General features: G+C 39.3%; 1 protein-coding gene across 1 annotated transcript in view; it reads left to right on the plus strand.

Moving 5' to 3' along the window:
• Positions 1 to 11,139, plus strand: part of LOC111152678 (ATP/GTP binding protein like 1) — a 438,273-nt gene extending 427,134 nt beyond the window's left edge. The window contains exons 23-24 of the mRNA XM_022511237.1: positions 659 to 670; positions 10,972 to 11,139. Coding sequence (XP_022366945.1) covers positions 659 to 670; positions 10,972 to 11,139 — 180 coding nt within the window. The remainder of the gene's footprint in view (positions 1 to 658; positions 671 to 10,971) is intronic.
• The last annotated feature ends 14,288 nt before the right edge of the window (positions 11,140 to 25,427 follow it).

Consider the following 25,427-nt stretch of genomic DNA (forward strand, 5'->3'; position numbering starts at 1 on the left):
CTTCTGGTAGGAAAGGGAATATGGGGAATTTTATTTTATTTTATTTATTTATTTTTTAAAGATTTGTTTGTTTATTTATTTATTTATTTGACAGACAGAGATCACAAGTAGGCAGAGATGCAGGTAGAGAGAGGGAGGAGGAAGCAGGCTCCCTGCTGAGCAGAGAGCCCGATGTGGGGCTCGATCCCAGGACCCTGAGATCATGACTTGAGTCGAAGGCAGAGGCTTAACCCACTGAACCACCCAGGCGCCCAGGGAATGGGGAATTTTAAAAACGCAGGACTTACAGGGTCATATAACCTCTAAGAACACATGACCTCAAAACCACCAAAAGCTTTTTTTAAACAAACATGTGAAGTTTAAAGCCTGTGTATTGACATGGACGTTTGACTCGCGCCGGGGGAACATTTTTTATACCCTCGGTGTGCTCAGCTACATAAACTCGTGTAAGCTGTGGTCCGTTTGTGCATCTGTAGAAGAGGGTTGGGCTCGCTTAGACTGCTCTCTCTGCTCAAATCCTAGGCTGCCTGGGTTCAGGCTCTGTTCCTACTTACCCTCACATGCATGGTCCAGGAGTTCACTGTCTGCTGCGTCATTCATGGCTTGCGCATGAATTCACCAATAAAAGGTGCAGGGAAGGTCCAGCATTGAAATAAAGGACACATTGGAAGTCCAGCCCACACCCTCAGGCCTGCTGTTCCAGTGAATGTAGGGCCTTTTTGCAGTTACTACAGAAACAGCTGTCAGCAATGGGTCAGGAAGCTGGGGCTGGAAGGATGGACACAGAGGGGCTTCTTTGTGTGCAGTGGAGCCCGTCAGATGGCGGAGGCACCAACATGCCTGGGGAAGGGTTCTGAAGCTTTAGAGTACGTTTGATGGGTTTGGGGAGCCGAGGAGCCCTCTACCGACCCTCCGGCTCGCCTGCCTGCCTGCCTGCGGGACTTCCCAGATCTGAGGGGCTGGATTGGCTCGAATTTCCCTGCTCTGTGCACATCCAGGCAGAGTGTGTGCAAAGTTAATTTTTTTGCAGACTCTCCAAACTTGGTTAAAACTCTAAAAGTCACTGCCTCTAACTCACGCTGACACTTTGGGAAGATCCTGAGAATGTTTCCGGGGATAGATTTCTTATTGCAGGCTGTTTACCCCAAAAGGAAAACAGGCACAGGCCAGTGACCCGGAGAAATGGAGAGACCCTAGAGGACGCCAGGTAGCACGTGAAGGAAGAAGCGGGCCCTCGAGAAACTGACTACGCCCAACCAGTGTTCCTCTGCCTTTTGTTATTATTAAATATTTAATTCATTTTATTGAAATATTTAACTACACTAACAATATAGAAGATTGAATTTTGAATTTAATTTTACTTTTAAATTTTAAATCACACAGTATCTAAAATAAGGTATTAATTCAGATACATTACTATTTCCAGGCTCCCACGCATTGTTTAAGGAAGTATGAATGGTAAAAGCAATGTTGTAGTTTTCATGATTAAAAATAAAATAAGGAAAACAAAGAATACATGCACCCCTCTCACCATGTATTTCTAACCGCTGTGAATGTTTTAGCACACATCAATCATTTTAACAATTTTAAATAAAATTGTGATCGTAACGGACATGTCACACTCTAGTCAACCTACTGTACTTCGGTGCTATCCCATGAGTCTGTCCCCATGGTGTTGGGGGCAAAACACACCACAGTCTTAATATTCCATGTTGTGAATACATTCAAATTTGACTAGAAATATATTGCCACACATTTAGGATTTTTTTTTTTCTATTGTTCCTCTTACGATTATTTTCTTAAGATAAATTTCTGGAATTTGAATTGTGAGCTCCAAGAGGTAAACATTCTTAAGGCTTCTGAAATGGATTTCCAAATTACCCTATGGAAATAGCACAGTGATAAGACCTTCCATCAGCAACAGGTTATGATTGGTCTGTTTATAGCCCTTTACCAGCAGAGCGTGATGATTTGGAGAGTGAGAGGTAAACGTGAATCGAAAAGCAAATTATGGCATTTCATTGCTCTATTAATTTGCTTTTTATATCACGTTATTTTTTTTCCTTTATTGCAATTACATTTGTTATTTTTTTAAAGCATGGTTTCCGATATTTCAGGCTAACGAGATACATTTAAATTTTATTTATTCAATCATTACTATTTTCCTTTATGGTTTCTTCTTTGAGGATACGCATAGGAAGACCTTCTTCTGGTCTGGAGATGATAGAACATTGGAATATATGTTTTATTCCTCCTCTAATCATTCAAGTTTTTTTTTTAAACATTTAATTCTTTCATCAAAATGGAATAATTTTGTGTTTGAGTTAAGATTTTCCCCTGGAGTATTAACTAGTGATTTTTATTTTAGCCCCATCACAATCCATTTGCTGGTGACTTGGAAGGCACCTTTACTGTATGCAAACCTGTACACATTCCACAGGCTTTGGTGCCCTCCTTATTCTTCTCTTGATCTACCATGTCTTGCCATGTCTTGTGTTAATGCTGTAGCATTGAATTATTGTAAGTGCATAAGATCTTCCCATTGTTATTTTTTTTCCACTCCTCATTTCAAAATTATTCTTGGATACTTTCGCTATTTATTCTTCTAAAATGGAATTAATTTGCCAAGTTTGAAAATCTCCATTGGTGTTTTACTGATATGAGGAGAATTGATACAGCATGGTATTGCTTTCCCAGAATTCAGCATATTGCTTTATTCTTTTAAATTTTCCTTGTTATCTCTTGGTGAGGTCCTGGGATTTATCATATAACCCTTGGGGTATTTATTATTAATTCTATTCCTAGATATTTTATAGTTGTGTTCCTATTGTGAATGGGGTTTTTATTATACTTAATAATTTATTTTGCTGGTTTATAGAAAGAAAATTGATTTCTGGATGTTTAATTTGTAACCTGTCTACTTACTCGAGTCTTGCTTTATATCTAATAGATTTTCTGTTTTAGTTGATTCCTTTGGTTTGTTTTAGTACATAATCAGTCTTCAAATAATGATAATGTGATTCCTTCCTTTTTAATATGTATGACTCATTTTTTCTTATCTTATTGAATTGTTTGGAACCTATCAAAAATGATAAATAGCAGTAGTGAGAGCAGGCCCTAGTTTTGGTCATAGTTTTAATAAGGACTGTTCATGTCAAGTCTGGTTTGGAATATTGGTTTATCTAAGCATTTGCTATTATTAATGGTAATATATATACTTGTATAACCTGCAAGGGGCTAAGTGCCAATGTAAATTTGTATATATAAAACTCATTGAATTATCTCCATACCTCCATGAGGTATTATTATTTTCCCCATTACACAGATGGGAAAATTGAGACACTAATAGGTCAAATGACTGCCCCAAGACCAGTTAGCACGTAGCGGCACTGGAATTGGGATGCCAGCAACCTGGGCCTCAGGGCCTGTGTTGACACCCACCCCGCCATGCTGCCTCCTCAGGTCTAGAAAGAGCTCAGATACTAAGACTTGTATTGGAAATGGATGCATCCATCCAGAAGTTCTTGTTTTTCACTCTTCTGGCTTTTGATTTATTTATGTACTAATATTTATGTTAGTAGATTTCCTAGTGATATCATCCCCCTGCCTTTCTTAGAAAAATACTCTCTAGATCATGCTGCGTAATTATTTTTATATATTCCTATTTCTGAACACAAACAACATTTTCTTTAATTGGGTTATGTCTGTATGTGGATATATGTATTATCTGTAGGTTTATGTAGGCATATGTAGATATAATTGGCAGATAGCATTATATTAGTTTCAGGTATATGACACAGTGATTCAACATATGTCTATATTGTGAAATGAGCACAATAAATCTTGGTAGCCTGAATCACCACACGTAGTTACAACATTTTTTTTCTTGTGAGGGAAACTCTTTAAGTTCAACTCTCTTAGTAACTTTCAAATAAACAATACAGTGTATTAACTATGGTTACCATGCTGTGCATTACATTACATGACATACTTATTTCATAACTAGAAGCTTGTGCCTTTTTCCTACCCCCTACCCTTCTATCTCTAACAACCATCAATCTGTTCTCCTAATCTATGAGTTCACCTTTTTTTCTTTTTTTAGATTCCACAAATAAGTGAGAAAATACGGTACTTATTTCTCTATGCCTCACTTATTTCACTTGTCATGATGCCCTTCAGGTACATCCATGTGGTAACAGATGGCAGGATTTCCTTCCTTTTTATAGCTGAGTAATATTCCACAACACACACACAGAGACGCATGCGTGCGCACATACACACACGCATCTTTATTATCCATTCATCTACTGATGGACAGTTAGGTTGTTTCGATGTGTTGGATGTTGTAAATGTAAATGTAAATATTTTAAGAGACATTTTGATACTTTATCTATGTGTGGTTTACATTTTTTAAATTTTTAAAAATTTTATTTAATTTTATTTATTTTCAGTGTTCCAAAATTTGTGCACCATACCCAGTGCTCCATGCAGTATGGTTTATATTTAATGCCTTCTCTTCTTTGGGTTTCTCTCCTTGAGGCCATCACACATAAACAACATTCTTGAGGCACAACTTTTCCTCCCAATTCTGTACATGTTGCTTCATTGTCTTTGATATTTATGAGTGTGACTAAATGTCAGGGTTTTTTTTTAAGATTTTATTTATTTATTTGACAGAGGGAGAGAGATCACAAGTAGGCAGAGAAGCAGGCAGATAGAGAGGAGGAAGCAGGCTCCCCACTGAGCAGAGAGCCCGATGCGGGGCTCGATCCCAGGACCCAAAGATCGTGACCTGAGCCAAAGGCAGAGGCTTAACCCCCTGAGCCACCCAGGTGCCCCAATTTTAGGTTCTTTAATTTTGATTATTTATAGAGTCCCCAATGCTTTTCTTGTTTCTTTTTATTAATTATGTCTCATATATTTGGTGAAAGTGTCTGATCTGCAGACTGATTTTTTTTAAAGATTGTATTTATTTATTAGAGAGAGAGAGAGAGAGCATGAGCAGTGGGGAGGAGCAGAGGGAGAAGAAGGCTCCCCACTGAGCAGGGAGCCTGATGTGGGACTCAATCCCAAGACCTGGAGGTCGTGACGTGTGCCAAAGGCAGATGCTTAACTGACTGAGCCAACTATGTACTCCATTATTTTAAAATACAAAATAGTTCTTCCTTCCTTTTCCTCATCCCCTTTCCCCTCTTTTTTCTTTTTCTTGGCTTCTGTGGTGATAACCCAACTTGTTTGAATCTGAAATTAGAAAGGGAATTAGATCACTTTTCCTTAAGGTGCTCTAAAATTCTTACTCTCATGTATATATATATATATATATGAATAATACACACACATACACATATATATGTGTATATATATTTCACACACATACACATATATATACACATATATGCCAGTCATATATATATATATAATATGTATATATATGTCATCATTTTAACCTATTTTTTTCCTTGAAATACTGGGAAATTTCTTGAGGCTGTCTGCTACATAATGGATTTTATTTTCTGTATTGAACAGTCTGTTAATTCTTTCCATTTGTTCTTTAATATAAAAATTATATTTCCCATCTCAACATATAGTTACTTCTGAGCTCCTATCACATCTTTAACTGTACTTTTATCAATGCAATCTACTCTCAATCCTTTATGAGACTATAAACAAGAAATGTCTCAAATTTTTCTCATTTCTGGCAGTAAATCTTTTTCATAAAAAAAGATATTTGTTCGGTGTTTCAGAATGTCATCCTCTTAACTGCAGTATTTGTGCATAGGTGTAACATTTTCCCTGTGTGTGCTTTAGAGGCTGTTGAATCATGTCCAATTTTACCAAAAGAGATAGGCTTTGCCAGAAGGTGTTGTAGATCTTTGGATCTATAAGACTATTGGATCTACAGGATACTAATTCCTCTCCACTTACAACTTGGGTTTAGGGATGGAAACAGAGGCCCATGCAAACTTTGAGGACCAAGTGAAGAGCACCACATAAAGGCAGGATCTCCAAAGATGAGGACATCTTGCTGAATCAGTGACATCACAGTGTGTGAAGGGAGAATGTGAGGATGCTTGACTGTCTTGGCCATGGCTTTGGGTATAGCAGACAGAAAAGGAAAAGTCCTCATTCATAATTTCTAAACACAAATCCTCTTTTAAGCAGATTAGGGGTCAAAGCTTAAGTGTAAGCTGTGGCCCTAAAGGCTTCAAGCTGAGGCTTCAGCTGGTAGTGGTCCCCGATGTGTAGTCCCCAAGTACCTCGTAGAAGGAAACACAAACTCTGGAGCAAAGAGCCTTGAGACCTATCCACAGAGACTTTCTTCAAGTTCAAAAAAATATGAATTTAGAGTCTCAAAATATCATAAAGTATTTGAGCAGGCAAGTCTACAGTATTGACATTAAACAGGAAGACGGACAAATGATGGATGCCCACAAAGACCATATATACAGGACTAATCGGGAAGGAGAATATAAAATAATCATGTTTATAGTGTTCCAGAGACAGTTTTTGAGATGAATGAGTCAAAGAGCAGATTCAGTGAAGCTGGAGAGCAAATTGTTAAAACGGAACATTGATATGAAAAGATACTCCGAATTTATTGTATTGATAGAGAGAAATTTAAAAAATATTAAAGTAAAGGTAAGAGATATGGACAACAGAGTAAAAATAAATAAGTTTAATAGGAGTGTTATGCTTGTCTTTGCTTTCTTTCGGGGGAAAGGAGGAGAGGCAACACCCAGAGAGACAGTGGCTTACAGTTTTCTGAAACTGATGAGATACACCAGTCTGTAGTGTCAATAAATTACACGTAAAAGAAATAAAAGTAAATCTAAATGTAATTCAGGAGTGTACTGTGGAAGGGAAGTCTCCTCCTTTATTAGCATGCTAAACTTTTTTAAAAAGTTTCTGGTATGCAGATGTTCTCTTGATAACATCTCTCCTCCAAATTTTTCTGTTTTATCAGCAAATCACACCAAAAATGTCCAAAGGGTGTATGTGGTATTGGTAGTGGTCACCTCCGTCTTCATTGTGAGATGGTCACCAGAAATCACATCATTATGTGCTTTGTACTTTGCTTTTTTCAAACCCACCTGTGGTTAAATCATAAGCATTTTCCATATTGTTAAATGGCTGTTATAATTATTGCTTTAATGGCTTTATTGTAACTCATCAAATTTATTCCATTATAATTTCCTTAGCCATTTCTTCCTTACTAGATATTTAGTATTTTATTTCCTTCAAATTTTGAGTATTACATATAACTTTGACACAGTATATATATTTTATGCCTATAGCTTCACTTTTATTTTGAATCAGTCCCTCAGGAAAAATTCTCAGAAGTGGCATTACCATGTCAGATGTCATTGCATTTTGATATGTGCCAGCTTTTATCATAAGAGTCAGCACTATGTATCATAAATTTGAATATATTTCTACCCATTTGCTGGGTGTAAGAGGCATTTTTATTTAAATAATAAAATAAAATATTTTTTCCATGCTTGGTTATTAATTCCTTTTCTCCTTTTGCTCACCAATTATCAATATATATACTTTTTAAACATGTTTGTGGACCCTGTGTTTATCTTACCAATATGTAATTTTCTTAATTAACACAAATATTCCTCCCATATCTATGGTACTTAAAAATTGTGTGATGGTGAGGGTAGTAGCCAATTATGGAGACAAATGTACATGTGAATCAACTGTCTGGCTCCCCTAACACTCATTTCTAACACTGTTCTCACTTTCCTTTCTCTTTTAAAGTAGTTGAACAAGCAAAAATTCTGATTTCAGCTCCCAGACCATTGTAAAGCTGGAGTTGGCTCTATTACACAGCTCTGGCCAATAAAATATAAGCAAGAGTGTGCTGGTACCTCCATTCTCCATTTTCTCTTTCTCCTTCCTTGAATGATGTGCTGGCTGGAGCTACAGCAGCCTCCTTGCAATTGTGAGAAAACCTGGAGAATGACAGATATGGTAGTCCTGATTTTCTTAGGGCACTGAAATAATGCCATGAACTTTCTACCTGAAAACTTATCATGGAAAATAAAACTCCATTCATGTTAAAGTCACTATAGTCAGTCTTTCTGTTACTGGCTGTGGAGAAAAAAATCGTAATTAACACATATAGGCTGAGAGGAGAGGAGAGTTGGGTCTCTGTTTTAATAAGACTCACTTTTAAAGTAGCCCAAAGCCAGATTCATTTATGAACTTGTGACTGTAGACTCATGATTACTGATGCAAGCAGATCTCAGGCTTTCTAAATTTTGTCTACCTGTTTTCTGGATCATATCCAGAGATGTGAATGCATCCCTGAAGCAAAAATGAAGTATTTCACTCTTCATGACATTTGGCAGTGGCGGAACATAATTAAAGGCATTCATACACTTGCAACCCAAAAAAGCGAAGTTCCACTTGACAAATAGGATGTGTATCCAAGAGACGGTACGTTCATGCTGCTCCATAGCCATCCATGTAAGGCCATTGCTTATCCATTTCTCATATTTTGAAGATAAGCTATATAATAGGCTATTGGCTCCATGCCAGGAATCATGCTCGGTCCTTGCCTTTGAGGATTTCACTTCTAGATTGTGTATGGCGGTAAGAGGAGACTATCCATATCAATAAATTTTTTGGATACTGGGTGAGAGTAAAAAGAGTGTATTAAAGAAAGATTCATAATGGAGATCAAAATGGACTAGGTGATTTACTCAAGACCACAAAGTCAGTAAGTGGTACAAGTTCCTTTAATACAGGTCTTCTCAACAAGTCTTTTTTTTTTTTTAAAGATTTTATTTATTTATTTGACAGAGAGAGATCACAAGTAGACAGAGAAGCAGGCAGAGAGAGAGAGAGAGAGAGGGAAGCAGGCTCCCCGCTGAGCAGAGAGCCCGATGTGGGACTCGATCCCAGGACCCTGAGATCATGACCTGAGCCGAAGGCAGCGGCTTAACCCACTGAGCCACCCAGGTGCCCTCAACAAGTCTTTTTTAGAATACCAACCATTGCTTGAAATAAATGGACTGATATTTGGGATATGGAAATATTTTTTGTTATAAAATTGCTATCGTTTTGGCTGTTTTTTATAGAAGCTGACTTATACCATGGTGTTGTGTTGCCCCTGACCTATCAAGATGGCTCATGCAATGAGATTTGTTTCCACCAAGGACTTGTCCTTCTTTTGACCTGTATGTTCTCTGCTATATGCTGGGGTTACACATATGTATCAGGCATCCTGCCTGCCTTGAGGGGCCGTATTTAGTTCATATTCTCCTTGTTTACTCTTTCTTGCCACCAGCGAGGTGGCTGATTGAGGAGGAGGGCATGGCCTTCGCTTTGTAACTCCCCACTCAGCTGACCATTCTAGAAGGAAGAAGAACAGCCAGGAAAATAAGGTGTAAGAACAAGGTTGGAACTTTAGCTCATGGAAAGAGACTGAGATGTTTCTCTCTTTAAACAGTGATCTTTTCTACCCACTTAAGAAAACTTGTTAAACATCTGTCTTCCCCTCCCATTTCTGTTGTTTACAGAAGAACAGACTTCCCTTAACTCTGAAGCAGTGTCTCCTTTCTTTAGGAAAACAGATGTCCAAACATGCAGCAAATCAAATTTTCAAACAACTTTGAAATAAGCTGAAATAGACCTACTTTCCTTTATCCTTTTACCTAGAAATTCTTTTGTGAGGCTGATAAATTCCCAGTTTGGAATTTTGTTTTCCGTTGTGATGCTTATGACCAATTTTTTGGATTTTTACTATTACATCTCTGTTTCCTGTATCACTGCTATTTGTATATGAAAATCTCTTTAAAAAATAATATTCAACTATTAATAATTTTTCATTGAAATGAAATGTATTTATAGAGATAGAGAACTCAGGACCACGTTGAATTCTGTCATATTAGATATATTTGCTAGGCATAAGGAAGGAGAAATTGAGCTGATATTGACCAGCATTTTGTAGACCCTGGAATATCACCACATGGCCAAGCGTGTGGAGGGAAGAATTTTAATCTCATTTTTCAGATGAGAAAATTAGAGCTAATAGTGTTCATTAAGTCCAAGATCACACAATCAGAAAATGGTGAAGTCAGGATTCAAACCCAATTCCTATCTAATTTCAAAAACCATGCAATTTGTACTTCATTATGTAATGGGGTCCTTCCTAGTTTTTGTACAACACTTTGTTGAAGAGTCAACTCATGATTCACTTGCTAGTCCCTATCACTGTGCGCTCATGGATAAACTATCATCGCCATGGGTCTAACTCTCCTTTCCCTGTGTAATGGATGAAATAGCAACACCTACCTCATATAACTTTAATAAGTATTCATTGAATTAAATGCATGTGAATGGGCTCAGAACAGCATGTGGCACCTAGTAAATGCTCAATAAAATTGTTTATTATTGTAGGTTGCTTCATGGGTAATAGCATAGAGTGAATATCATGGCTTTGTTCTCATGTACTATCACAGTACAGATTAAATAAATGCTGGTGTTGTTGTCCTTAAGTTTTGGTATTTATATATGAAGGATCTCCCTCATTCTTGTCCACTGGTTGACAGATTTATGGAAAGGAAAGGGCATCTCTTAATACAGTCATTTACAATCTTTTGTTTCAACAGTGGAACCCTTTTTAAAAATACAAATGGAAGCACTGTTGTTTTGATTAAAGAGGGGAAAGTGACTCCTGGAATGCCACATACCTCTCTGCCCTTCAGGACCCCTGCCAGCGCATTATTGTCCTTGGTGGGGGGGTTCCTTCTGGGAAACCCTGGTTGACACATAACGCAGACTGAGAACTACCAATCCAGAAAGCACCCAGCAAAGCCCATTAGACAGGGGCTGATAAATGCTATTAATTCTCAATTTCTGTGATAGTCATGTGTCCAGGAGTTCTCCCTCTCTATTCCAAATTGTCTTCACTCCATTCCCATTATATAGTCTCTTCTGATGGTTTTATTTACCTGGCAGGGTCTCCAGTTTGGCACCAGTGAGCTGGAGGAGATGGGAGCCATGTTCTGCTTGAGTTTACTCATCTTGGAACTCAAGTCCGTAAGCTGCAGCCATCAGCTCCTTACCCGGGCCACGACTCTCCTGAATGCGGTTGAAGAAGCCCTGGACCACCACCTCCAACGGTAAGTCGCTCACAGCGATGGGAGGGAGATTTGGACCTTGGTGTTCCGATCGGAGCCCGTCTTGGAGATGAAAGCCAAGTGGTCCTACAGGTCTTTGACGAGGAGACCATATGGAGGAGCCGCCAACTGAAGGTAAGGACAGTGGTGGTCTACTGGAGCCAGACCCGGGGCATCCTCACTTCTTGCTGAACACAGGGAGAATGGTGCCTACTTGTACACATAAAAGCATATATAAAGCTATGTGTATCTATAAACATGCATTATTCATACATTTTGCTTATGGTAGAGAAGAGGCAGCTTAGCGAACACACACACATCGACCTATGTGACTCTTGCCAGTAGTGTGTTTGTATGTATACAGGCATCATTTCAGAGCCATTACTCAGCAAAAAAGGGCAATCTCATGGCCAACATCTAGGAACTTGGGGACAAGAAATATTTGACTCTCCCTGTTCTTAAAAAGCACTGTTCCTTGTCAGATCATGAGAAGAACCACCTGACGGTGATTTATATATTGGCCTGGAGACCCTGACTCAGGGCCACTGCAGGGGAATGAGGGATCTCCAAGAACTGTGAGGATCATTCATGGTGTTGAGTCAAGAGAGGGAGAGCCATTATCCAAATGAGCTCTTTCGATGCCCTTTACTATAGACAGATATTTTAGACTTGATCAAAACAGAAGCAGGGGGCAAAAAAGAAAGATAGAATGGCCGTGTGGGAGAAGAGAGGACCAAGAAAAGAGGAGTCAAAGAAGACTAAGTCATTGGCCATGCTTTGAGGCAGGGAATGGATGGGGCCTTGAGCTGCTGGGGGAGGAAGTGGCTGCTGGTAAACCAGGAAGCATCTCCTCATGCCCTTCCCGTCCAAAGGCAGAGAGCAAGCCATTGATACTGGGGCTGTTTTATTTCTAGCATATTTTCATTAATCTTCTTCCTGCCTCTGTGAGGCTGCGGTTCCAACGTGACTTCTCACCAAATGGCCAGTCAAGCCTGGAAAGATCTAGCAGCGTAAATTAATTTTGCTTTGGAAGGTCCTGGTTTCTCTGAGACTTAATTACCTAAATGCAGTAATTAACTTACTCATCACACTGTACTGTAGATCACAGACCATGGAGACCTAAGTAAATCTGGACCTCTTTCCTCCCTCGAGACACTGGCCCTGATTTCTTTTGTTTTGACATCATCCCGACTGCTGTCCGCCCCTGCTCCCTTCAGTCCCGCTCAGCACCCCCAGGCGTGGCGCGTTGGGCATCACTGTGGAGGGTCAGCGTCTTCCCTCTGACAGCAAGTGCTTCCACCTGCCAGGATACATATTTCAACTTGTCTTTTCATCTTTTCCTTTGCTAAGCTATGTTGGGTGCAGGCATGCCTGAATTTTCTTTCTTTCTCCCCCCCACACCCCACCTTCTTCTCTGCGGCTCATTGAGGGAAGATTGAGCAGACCTGGCATTGCTTGCTTTCCCTGAATTGATTGCGCCCATCTGTTTGATCCAGGGCAGTGAGGATTAGCCCGTCTGTTTGATCCAGGGCAGTGAGGATTAGTTGCCTGCAAACTGGAACAAGAGGAAATCTATCAAACAAGTGCCTCTTCTAATTCAAGTCTAAAGAATTTGGTGTTGAGCTTCAAATACAATGGCTGCTGTGTGGGTTGTCGTAAGAAGATGGTATTTCCCGCTCCTCCCTGCCACCCCAGACTCCTGTTAATGTTTCAGTCGCAAGCAACGCATGCGTCCTGAAGCTTGAAATCCTCCATGACCTCTGGCCCTCCTTAGGCTGGTGCAGCTTCTTAAGGGCAGGATACCTACACGCAGGATGTGATTCATGTGTGTGTGTTATTTATTATTTTATTTTTTTCATGTGTGTGTTTTAATTAGATTTGAATTCAGTTTAAGAGGCACTGAGTTTGGGTGCCGACAGCAGGATGGAATTTGCCCATTTCACCCAAATGTGTGTCTCTCAATCCGTCTTTCTGTTCATCCAGGCAGTTGATCAAAGTAGATGTGGTTCCTGCCCAAAGGACCCAAAACTACCTGAGAGGAAAATCACCGTGAACCTATCTTGACCCAGTAAATATTCTAGCCAATAAGCGTATATCCATTAAAGGATGGCAGAGGGGAACTTAAATCTGTTGGTTTGCAATCAACAGCAGGCTGTTCGAGTACCCTTTGATTAGTTTCTGATGAATAGGGCTCCATCACAAGATATAATAATCAGGAAAGCCAAGCAAATCCTAGGGATTCAGTTAGCAACAGGGCTCTCCCTCTAATACGAAGGGTGTGACTAATGTTTATCAACACCGCACTCCATATGGTTTCAAGAGGAGAGGTCTGCCACCCCCCTCCCCACCTGACCTTTCCTTGGGCATGCTCTGTAGGACAGGCTTGCAGACTTCAGGAGGATTCTTTTTTAGTTGCACAGAAGGAAATACTAGGGAAGGTAAAGGGCAGGTTTTTACCTAAAACTCTGTCTTTTTTTTTTTTTAAGATTTTTTTTAAATTTATTTAATTGACAGAGAGAGAGAGATTACAAGTAGGCAGAGAGCCAGGCAGAGAGAGAGGGAGAAGCAGGCTCCCCGCTGAGCAGAGAGCCCGATGCGGGGCTCGATCCCAGGACCCTGAGATCATGACCTGAGCCGAAGGCAGAGGCTTAACCCACTGAGCCACCCAGGCGCCCCTAAAACTCTGTCTTTAAAGAAACGCGAGGACATGGTATTTTGAATCTCTTCGGCCCCATAGAAAGTGTTTACCCCTGGGGAGTGATGTGCTGGGGAGATAAAATATGGCTCTGCATCCCGAACAACGTGTTTTTTGACAATAGGTTTCATGCCTCATTTACCATCAAAACAATTAGAGTGTAGTCAACATTCACAGAGCAACTTCACCATTTTTCATGAGCGGAGAAAGAGCAGAAATTGTGGATGTCTGCCCAGGGACTGAAGCTTAGAATGAAGTACGGTGCGGCCCTTCTTTGTTTTGATTTGTCCTTTCCAGGTCTCTTCTTCCCAGTTGCTCATTTAAGGAAAATGCCTGCAGACTCCTTCCTCTCCTCTTCCCTCCTCTTTTTTCCCAGTCTTATCCCCGGAAATAATTGCGCACGTGCTGCAGGAATGCCCGGCCGTGTCTTCCCGAGGTGTCGTGTATCTGTTGTGACAGGTCTTTTGCAAAGTCGTTTCACAGGTTTGCCATGTCAGCCCCTGCGCCTCTCCATCTGTGTCCCTTCACTGCCTCTAGCTCTTCTCCGCTGAGCTCCCCCATCTCCGCTTCTCCCTCCATTAATAACAGACACGCTCAGAGTTTCCAAGCTATGCCTGGCTGATGGCTCAGTATCTGGTTTATTTTCCCAAACTGTGGTCTCCGGGGCGTGAACCTGGGCTTCTCTGAGCGTCAGGGTCAGGACTTTATTCAGTCCTCTCTTGAGTTTGATGAGGCAAGACTGAAAAAGTAAAAAAGTGCCCTAGACTTGAGAAAACATAATTAGATTTTATTAATTAAAAGACACTTGATTTTTTAAAAAAGATTTTATTTATTTATTTGACAGAGATCACAAGTAGGCAGAGAGGCAGGCAGAGAGAGAGAGGGAAGCAGGCTCCCCACTGAGCGGAGGGCCCGATGCGGGGCTCGATCCCAGGACCCTGGGATCATGACCCGAGCCGAAGGCAGAGGCTTTAACCCACTGAGCCACCCAGGCGTCCCACAAGGGCAAAACTATTTTTAAATAAAAATCAAGTATCTTTTAGAGCCACCTGAGTGGCCTTTTTAAAATAGATTTTATTTCTAAGAGCTGTTTTAGCTTCACAGTAAAAATGGGAGGAAAGTATGGATGTCTCATGTATATTTTGTCCCCAACATACACAGCCTCTCCTATTATCAACATCCACCACTGGAATGGAGGCATTTGTGACAGTTGATGTAGTGACATTGACACATCATTATCATCCAAAGTCCGTAGTTTACCTTAGGTTTCACTCTTGCTGTTGTATATTCTGTGGGTTTGGACAAGTGTATAATGACATGTGTTATCATTATAGTTTCATACAGCGTAAGTTTCAATGCCCTAAAAATCCTCTGTACTCTGCCTATTCAACCCTCCCTCCCCACGAACCCCTTGCAGCCACTGATCTTTTTACTGTGCCCATAGTTTTACCTTTTCCAGAAAGTCATATAATTGGAACCATATAGTATGCAAGCTTTTCAGATTGGCCTTTTTCTCATAGAAATATGCATTCATGTTTCCTCCATGTCTTTTCATGACTCGATAGCTCATTTAGTGTTAGCACTGAAAAATATTCCATTGTCTGGATGATTCACAGTTTATTTATCCATTTGGCCACTGAAGGACATCTTGGCTGCCTCTAAGTTTTGGCAATTATGAATAAAGCTGCTATAAACATCCGTGTACAGGTTTTGTGTGGACAGAAGTTTTCAGCTCCTTTGGGTAAACACCAAAGAGTGTGATTGCTGGATCATATGGTAAAAGCATGTTTCATTTTGTGAGAAATCACCAAACTGTCTTCCAGAGTGGCTGCACTGTTTTGCATTCCCAGCAGCCAAAAGTGAGAGTTCATACTGCTCCACATCCTCACCAACATTTGTCTTTGTCCATGTTCTGGATTTTGGCCATTCTTACAGGTGTCTAATGGCATCATTTCAATTTGCATTTTCCTGATGGCATACCATGTGGAACGTCTTTTCATATGCTTATTTACCAGATGTATGTCTATCTTCTTTAGTGAGGAGTCTTTAAGGTCATTGGCCCATTTTTCAATCAGGTTGTTTCCTTATTGTTGAATTTTAAGAGCTCTTTGTATATTTTGGGTAACAGTCCTTTCTCAGATGTGTCTTTTGCAAATATTTTCTCCCAGTCTATGGCTTGTCTTCTCCTTCTCTTCACAGTATCTTTCCCAGAGCAGAAATCTTTCATTTTAATGAAGTCAAGCTCATCAGTTACTCCTTTCATTCATCCTGCCTTTGTTTGGTGTTATATCTGAAGAGTCATCGCCAAACCAAAGCTCAACTGGATTTTCTCTAACATGTCTTCTAGACACACCCATTGCTTTTGCATTACAGTCTTTGCCATTTTTAGGTGAAAAGAGGATGTGGTTTTAATTTAAAGTGTTACCTTTTCTGATATAGATAAAATGTTTCTGTATCATTTCTTTTTAAAATAAATTTCCTGGGTATGTCTTTTGGTTTTTATTCCTTTCAGCATCATGTTTTTTCCTTTCTTAAATTTATATTTAAATTTAATTGAAATTTCTGTGTTAAAGATGTTCAACACCTCTTTGTCATAGATATTGCAAATAGTTTTCCTATTTACCTTTTGCATTTTTTTAATGTAGTTTATTGACTTTGGATGTTTTTGTTTTTACATGGACAGGTGTACTAGTTTTTTTCTTTGTCTCTTTTAGCTTTGACAGCATACCTACTTCAGTTGAATAACAAATAATTCATAACTAATTACCCAAATAATAATTCATTGTAAAACTGTGTCAATTGATATTATTATACTGAGGTAGATGCTTTTATAATGAGTCTATTTACATATTATAATTTCTTTTCCAGTTACAATTAAATAATTCTGTATTTCTAAATTATTCACCATTTGCCTTAGTAATTACTAAATAATCCATCATTAATTAGTAATGTCAGTCTCTTTACAGTATCTACATGTGAATGTACCTAGGTATATTTTTTGATGTTCTGTTCTCTTCAGTTTTTAATACTGTAGCTGTACAACTTAAATATGTAATGTTACAAGCACCACCTCATTAATATTTGTTTTAAAAATGTGCTTTGCTATTTTCCCTTGTTTTTTTTTCACTGATGAGCCCTATAATGAGTTGTTAACTGCCAAGAATGAAACCACTGGGATTTTAATGCAAATTACATTAAAATTATAGATTTTTTGGTCTGTTGACTGTTTGCCCATATTGCTTTTTCAAAATCTGAAATTTTGTCCCACTTATTTAGCTCTTCTTCGGTGTTTATAAAGCAAGTATTGTAGGGGTTCCTTTTGTACCCTTTTGTGCAATTCTTAGATATATCATCAAAAGCTTTTAATCTTCATATTTTAAATTTTCTCATTACTCTTAAAAGTCTTTTCTCCATATTTTTCTAAATGGCTGTCATCATGATATAGGAAAATTCTGATTATATATATATATATATATGTATATATATATATATATATTTGTCTATTTATAATTTCATTAAACTCTGTAGTTATACCTAAAAGTGTTTCCATGGATTTTTCTGTTTTTTTTTTTTTTTAGAGAGGTTGTCATGCCATTTATAAATTTTGATAATTAGCTTTACTCATTTTTGTGTTTTTTTAAGATTTTATTTATTTATTTGATACAGAGAGAGAGAGTACAAGCAGGAGGAGCTGCAGAGGGAGAGGGAGAAGCAGGCTCCCCGCTGAGCAGGGAGCCCAATGTGGGGCTTGATCCCAAGACCCTGAGATCATGACCTGACCTGAAGGCAGACGCTTAACCCACTGAGCCACCCAGGCAGGCCTATAGCTTTACTCAGTTTTTATTCTTTTTTATAGTATTGGCTAGAGTTTGAGAATATTATTTAAGGCTGGTTCTATTCAGATCCTATATTCTATTCAGATCCTTGCTGTGAATCTTACTTCAAAATGGGAATGACTCTAAGCATTTGAACATTAAGTAAAATGTCTGTTTTTGTTTTTTAATTTACTTGAGAGAGAGAGAGTATGAGAGAACAGGAGGTGGGGGAGGGGCAGATGGAGAGGGAGAAGCAGATGCCCCATTGAGCAGGGAGCCCAGTGTGGGGCTGAATCCCAGGACCCTGAGATCATGACTGGAGCCCAAAGCAAATGCTAACTGACTGATCCACCTGGGCACCCCCTCTGTTGTTTTGATATTAATGTCTGATGTCTTCTTTATAAATTAGCTTTTTAGCATATTAATTTTAAAAAGCAGAATTGGATGATGAATTTTATCCATTTTTTTGGTATCTAGAAAAATGATTATTACTTTGAATTAATAAAGTCTTATATTATGTTAGTAGAGTCTCTAATACTCATCCATCCTTGAAAATCTAAGATATCATTTTATCATAGATATTGGTATTACTTACTGTGAATTGAGGAGGTTTGTGCCTGTATTTGTGAATGAGTAAAATCTGTGTGTAGTGTGTATTGTTCTATGATGTGGAACACTTTCCATTTCCTAGGATTTATCCTTGAACATACACATCTTGAACATACACAGATTGCCTGTAAAACCCATTTGTTTCCCATTTGTTTGAAACAAAGATATTATTTTTCCACTTCTCTTTTCCCATATAAGGAGTATCTGTGACATTTAGATTGCCTTATAGTCATAGTCAAATCACTTTAAAATTCAGTTTTGTTTAATTACTCACATTGCTCTTTTCTATCCATTATATACAATCATGTCCCCATTATTTTTTCTGGGTTGATTCATGTCACATTTTTTGCTAGAGCATACCTTAAAAACACAACAAAAGATTTTTTTAATGAATTTTTTTTTTCGGTAAAGTAAATCAAAGGTATATTCTCCTTTTTTATAAAAAGATTTTATTTATTTATTTGAAAAAGAAAGAGAGAGAGAGAGAGCACATGAGAGGGGTGAGGGTTAGAAGGAAAAGCAGACTCCCCACTGGGCAGGGAGCCTGATGTGGGACTCGATCCTGGGACTCCAGGATTATGACCTGAGCTGAAGGGAGTTGCTTAACCAACTGAGCCATGCAGCCGCCCTCAAAGTTATATTCTTGTCACATTCATATACGTGTGACTCTTTCTTCCCCTTACACAGGAATTCCACTGAGCCTCCCTGGAGGGTTCATTCACTGTAACAGTGTGGACATACTCTGCTGTTTAATCCTGCCACTCTCAGCCTAGTTGGGCACCCTCAGCACGCACCCTGATTTTGTTGCCTTGATAGTTGTCCTGGTTTTTCTTGTTCATTAACGTCAACATTCTTTTTCTACCACATCAAAAATATTTCTTCTTTGGCATTTAGGTACTTCTGGTTGATTTCAATTCAAACCTTTCTTCCCCTCTGACATGGCTTTCAATTACCAGAAAGCAGTGATTCCATCCCCCGTCTTCGTCTTTGTTTCTCTGGAGTGTTTGGTATCTGCTTCCCAGCCTCTGCCTCTGTCTCTTCTTCCTCTTTCATCACTTTTCTTCTTCAGTCCCATTCACCAAGTTCTGGAGGCTGTTTGTCCTCACAGAGTCTCTCCTCTTTGCTAACAATGTGTTTTGATTTCTGTTACTTTACATTGAGATTCGTTGCTCCTGTTTCATTATTTCTCATCAGCATCTCTTTTATTCCTTTTGTAATATGGCCTGTTTTTGTTCCATTTCAATCTGTACTTTTTTCATATAATGTTTCATAAATGCCATTTAAAAAAAAAATTTCCTGATACCTTCCCAGGACGTCAGACTGGCTTCTGTTTCTGGTGGCCAGTCATTCCCCAAAGCATGCATCTCTCTGTTGCTTGATGGAGGCATCCATCTCTTTGTACGTCACACAACATTTCACCTTCTGGATTGTTCGGATTCGTCCCTCCTCGTCTTTCAGCTTCTATTTCCTCATTTCTTGTTTACTCATCTTTAAATCATGAGAACTCTGTCAAGACTCACAATTGCATGATAATCCAGGCTTTGGATGTTCTTTGAACTCTGGTGCAGTCTCACCGAATGCAGATCGTCCCATGTGAAGTGACTTGAGTTAGATGGTGCTTTTTCTTTGAGACTTCGTGGTACTTTGGCTTTTATCTGAGAGTATAGATTTTAGGATGATTGCATTGGGGAAGTTAAGGAGGAAGGAAGAGTTCTACGCATCCCTGGACACGCTCTGACTTTCTCAGGATGACCACTTAATATTTTCTGAGAGAATATGTGAATGAATTGAGATTTACTGCTATCAGTGAACTAGTATTAGAAGTGAGTTCATATTTTAGATTCCTTTTGGAGGAAATTAATGACAGTTGTGATGGTGATGATGTACTCTCTGAAGTCATTTGCCGTATCATCTCATTGAAGCATTTCAGTAACCCTACAAAGTAGGCATTATTATGTCCATGTACTGATAAACCCATTGTGACTTAGAAAGACCCTGAGGCTTGCCTAAAATGGCAGAGTTGGTAAGTTGTAGAGCTGAACTGGGCCAAAGAATCAGTGCTCTTAATCACAAAGACATCCTGTCTTCCGATAGATAGTAATAATGAACACATAAGAAACATTTACTCTTTTCACTACCGGACTGTGCATTTTGCATGCATCACTCTTTCCTTGTTTTATCTTTTAAACTGGGGGTTGGCAGACTTTTTCTGGAAAGAGACAGAAGACATTTTAAGTTTTGTGGACCATATGGTCTCTTTGTGACTGCTCAGCTCTGCTGTGTTAGCGTGGAAGTAGCCATAGACAGTATGTAAATATATGGACATGGCTATATTTCACGAAAACGTTATTTACAAAAATAAGCAATGGACTGGATTTGTCTGACTAAGCCGTAGTTCAACAACTCTTGCTTTCAACACTTCTTTGACGTGTGTACGATTATTATCTGCCCTGTGCAGATGAAGAAACTGGAACTCGGAGAAGCCATGTGACTTGCCTTTCCCCGAAGCTGGTAAAAAGATTAGGGGTAGAACCAGTTAATATGGCTAGGCATCCTTGATGCTTAATGACTACAAATACTAAGCCTTACCGGCCTTTAGGATGGTCAGTGAATGGCACCTATCTCATCTCTCCTGAGTTCCAAATCAAATAAGAAACAGGATACAGGAGCTGATCAGATTGAAACAAAACATAACTGCTTTATTACTGATAATGAGTTAGTGAGCATGTCCCCACCAGAATTGAACTTCCTCACCCGGAACTATAGGGTTAGAGTCTGCCTTGCTAAGCCGATCATGCATGGGAGCAGTGGGTGTGTCCTGAGTCAGGTCCTACAGGAAGAGAAGGAACACTGAGGCCACAGGGTCCTCAAGTTCTACCCCCAAACCAGCAGTTCCATGTTATTCTTCCTTCATTAGAGAGAATGAATGGGGACAGAAAGTGGAGTACGAATGTCTATGGGCCAAAATGGGAACTCTAGAAATGGGCAGAATCCCTCCCCAAAAGGTACCATTATATCAAAACAATCATAGAGGCTCAGTGTTTTATACTCTATTTCCATCAATTCCCATTCTTATTACCTTGAAATTCTGATAATATCATTCTTCCTTTGTCTTCTGTCACCCTTACTACATTCAGATTATTTTTAAAAAGTAGCCCATGGTATCCAAATAGGAGAAAATTTTTAGTTTCATTCTATAGTTGTAGGCAAAGAAATGCCCAGTGATTACAAGAAGGGAAATGCTGGAATGGGACCTAGGCTGGGGGTCTCTTGAGACCAAATATCACATGTTCCTTTAAAACAGTAAATGGTTCCCTAATGGGTCAAAATAAATGAACTAACCAGGAAGAAATGCTAATCTTAGCTTGGAAAAATAGCAACAGAAAACCCAATTCCATTTGTAAAGAAAGGCAAAGTCAAGTATTTTTGTTATTTAAAATAATCTGTTAAATAAAATAATTAAAATACAAATCTTAGTGTGTCTATGAGGAAGGATATTTAATAATATCATACAGCTGTCTGTAAACTGGTTTACTTTCCTCTGGAGAGGAATCTAGCAACTTGTAAAATGGTCCATCAAAACCTCTCATTTAATCCTGTATTTCCAGCTCGAATATCCCTTCAGAAAATAAACTTAAGGGACACCTGGGTGGCTCAGTTGGTTGGGTGGCTGCCTTCGGCTCAGGTCATGATCCCAGCGTCCTGGGATCGAGTCCCGCATCAGGCTCCTTGCTTGGCAGGGAGCCTGCTTCTCCCTCTGCCTCTGCCTGCCACTCTGTCTGCCTGTGCTTGCTCTCCTTTCTCTCTCTATGACAAATAAACAAATAAAATCTTTAAAAAAAAAAAAAAGAAAGAAAATAAACTTAACAGAAAACAATATTTAATATGTAGGTATTTATAGCAATGATACTTATATCCCCCAATAAATTTAAACAACCCAAATTCTTAGCAGTAGTAAGAAGAAAAGAAAACCATTGTTGATTAATTTTGTAGAATAGTATGAAACTGTAAAAATAATTTGTATGTTTATATATATATATATATATATATATATATATATATATAACAATAATAACAAACATTCATTAGAGCTTAACTATGAATCAGTTGCTGGGCTAAGCATTTTAAAATTATTATGTCAATCAGATATATAATCCTTTGTGACAGATGCTATTATTAGCCTCCCCTTTTGCAAACAAAGAAATTAAGTTTTTTGGAGGTTAAGAGTTTTGCCAAATGTCATGAATCTTAAGAGACCGCTGGCTTTTGAAGCTGATCTGTATAACTCCTAGAGTTGGGGGCCATTAAGGTTATAATATAAATTGAAGGTAACATTATTAGTTTCTTGAATCATACAGTCCCCCAACAATATGTCTTGGGTGCACGTACGTCTGTGTGTGTTTGTTAAGTTTTAAAATCTGAATGATTTGGGTCATTTTGGCCCAGAAATATCCCTTGATTGTTTTAATACCATTCAGGGAAGTCGGCGCATGTCATCTTCGGTGGAATGTTTATCACTGTAGGTGGGATGCGTCGCAAACCATGGCGAGAAGATTCAAAAGAGAAAGATGAAAGAGATTGCAGACAGAGAGGAGTCAAAGTGCATTTTTTTTCATATTGCATTTGCTATTTGCAAAATGTTCACACTTAATAACAACCATGGAAGCTAACCTAAAAGAAATCCCATTTCACAAGTGATTCCATGGGAGCCCAGGGAGGCTAAGTGACTTGCTAGGTGTAGTTAAGTGATTTACCTACTGCCAGTCAACATTGGGGATATCGTTCGCCTATGCCTCAGGCTCAACCAAATGAACAGCTGGTCTCTTGCCTATGAATCTATAAATACCTCAAAGTAAAATAGGCTACCAGACCCTAGAGAAGGATTTCCATCAGGAAACTTGCTCCTCCTACTCTTTGTCAACTTCAGTCTATGCTGTCCTTGTCTTTGTTGTTAATTCTAAAAATGGAAGGCAAATAAAACCTGTGAAGTTTTCCTAAATAGGAGAGCCTGTTTTTACTTAAGAAGGCTGCAAATAGCCTGGCATGAGTAGCTAAGTTAATTCAGTAGCTTTTCATTAATTTTTAGAGTACTTCCTTGTTCTATTTATTCTCCATGTTGACTCTCTGTTATGTAACCCCATGGTCTCCCTGTGACCTTTGCAAGGACCTGGCCCTTTAATGTTGGGGTTCAAGTCCACTCCACCTGTAGGAGTTAGTTTACCAGTTGTAACTGGTAGGGGGAAATCAAACTATGGATTTGATAAAGGTGAAGGAAGGAAGGAGTGAAGAAAGGGAAGGAGGAAGAGAAGAAGGAAGGGGAAAAGGGAGGGAGGAAGAAAAGGAGGGAGGGAGGATAAGGAAAGGAGGAAGAAAGGAAGGGAAGGAGGGAAAAGGGAAGAAAAAGGGAGGAAGAGAAGAGCATTCCAGGGATGGATGAGGAAGGGAAGGAGGGAGAGAGGAAAGGAAACAATCTCAGGAGAAGAAATCAAGGGCATGATATTCAAACCAGGATATCCTTAATAGGATAAAAAGACTCACAGAAAGCTTACATTTTTGGTTCGTAAGATCCTGAACTTAGATGGTTCTGATGCAGAAGGAAGAAGGCTGCTTTTAAATTTCTAAGAACATTTCCATCTTTTGCCTGATTTCTTGATCCTGGCCAGGTGTCCAGTTCCCCTGTCTTAGGAGGGGACCAAACGAAGAAGCCTGGGCACATCCACTGCACCCAAGAGGGAAGAGTCTGTCATGGGTTTTGCTCTCGCACAAGTTTCCATGAAGCCCCACTTTAATGCCCAGCTTGGTTTTCCTTAAGGACACATGGCTTTGATTCCAGGAAGCCAGGTCCTGGGTCAGAGTATTGCTGCAGACAGCTGGCTCTGTGACTCTGGAGAGGTTTATCCTCAGGTTTCTTAGCTTCCAACTTAAAGATCTTTGAATTTCTTTCAGCTCTAATATCCTATGTTCATTTTCAAGGCTGCTGCCATTGACGCCCTCCCATTCCAACTTGGGTAGTAAGGTTGCAACCCTGAATTCAAGACATGAAAGGAAAGGGAATTGAATTATGCTAAATGGCACAAAGCTGGTATTTGATGGCATAAAAATTGAATTTTATCTTGATGCCTACTGGATATATAATAAAGGGACAGAGCATAACCATGCATGGACAAATTAAAGGAGATATAAATAATGATGAAGAAAAGGAGGCAGGCAAATTAAGACACAAGAGGTAAATGGAGAAGACGATGTCACAAATTTGGGGTGAAATTATGTAGTAGGGAGGGATGTCCAACTAGCCATCCAATATTAAGGTAGAATCAGGTACAAGATGACCCTTTAAAAGGGGGCCTTAAATAATCTTAACAGGAAGCAGAACATGTACTGTTTTCTGTTCCTAGAGGTAGATGGTTCAGGAGAACGGAGTCCTGACTCACTTCTGCTTGGCCACTTAATTTTTTAAAGATTTTATTTATTTATTTGAGAGAGAGAGATAACACAGACAGGGGGAAGGGCAGAGGAAGACGGAGAAGCAGACTCCCTGCTGAGCAAGGAGCCCAATGTGGGACTTGATCCCAGAACCCTGGGGTCATGACCTGAGCTGAAGGCAGATGCTTAACCGACTGAGCCACCCTGGCATCCTCTGCTTGGTCACTTTTATCCCTTTAGACAAGTTTGTCCAACCCAGACCTCAGGTATGTCTTAGGAAGGCAAAAAGTCTCTTCAGTCATGTGATAGGTCATCACAGACTTACTGATTCTGTTTGTGGTAAGAGACGAGTCTACTAGAAAACAGAGATAACATAGCAGGAACCAATATGGCCCCAGGACAGTGGGAATGGAAACTAAATAAGAGCCAGTGTGTGTATGATGACTTGGTATGCATCATTTTGTCATGTGGCTTTGAAACCAGGAGGGTGACTGGTTCCCTATGCTTTGCCAGTGTGTGACAAAATATATACCAAGAAGAGCAGAATAGTGCTAATAGAATAGCATGTGCCGGGGAGTGTGATAAGGATTTGATATGCTGTATCTTAAAGAAGGCAAGCCCTAGGAAACCATTAGTAGTAGTAGTAGTAGTAGTAGTAGTAGTAATAGTAGTAGTAGCCATAGTACTTATCTCATAGATGAATGGATGGAGTCTTAAGATATCGCACATCTGATAAAGGCTGACCCTCTACTA

Source organism: Enhydra lutris, unplaced genomic scaffold, assembly GCF_002288905.1.
Source record: "Enhydra lutris kenyoni isolate GAN:26980312 unplaced genomic scaffold, ASM228890v2 scaffoldscaffold29, whole genome shotgun sequence".
Classification (NCBI taxonomy): Eukaryota; Metazoa; Chordata; class Mammalia; order Carnivora; family Mustelidae; genus Enhydra; species Enhydra lutris.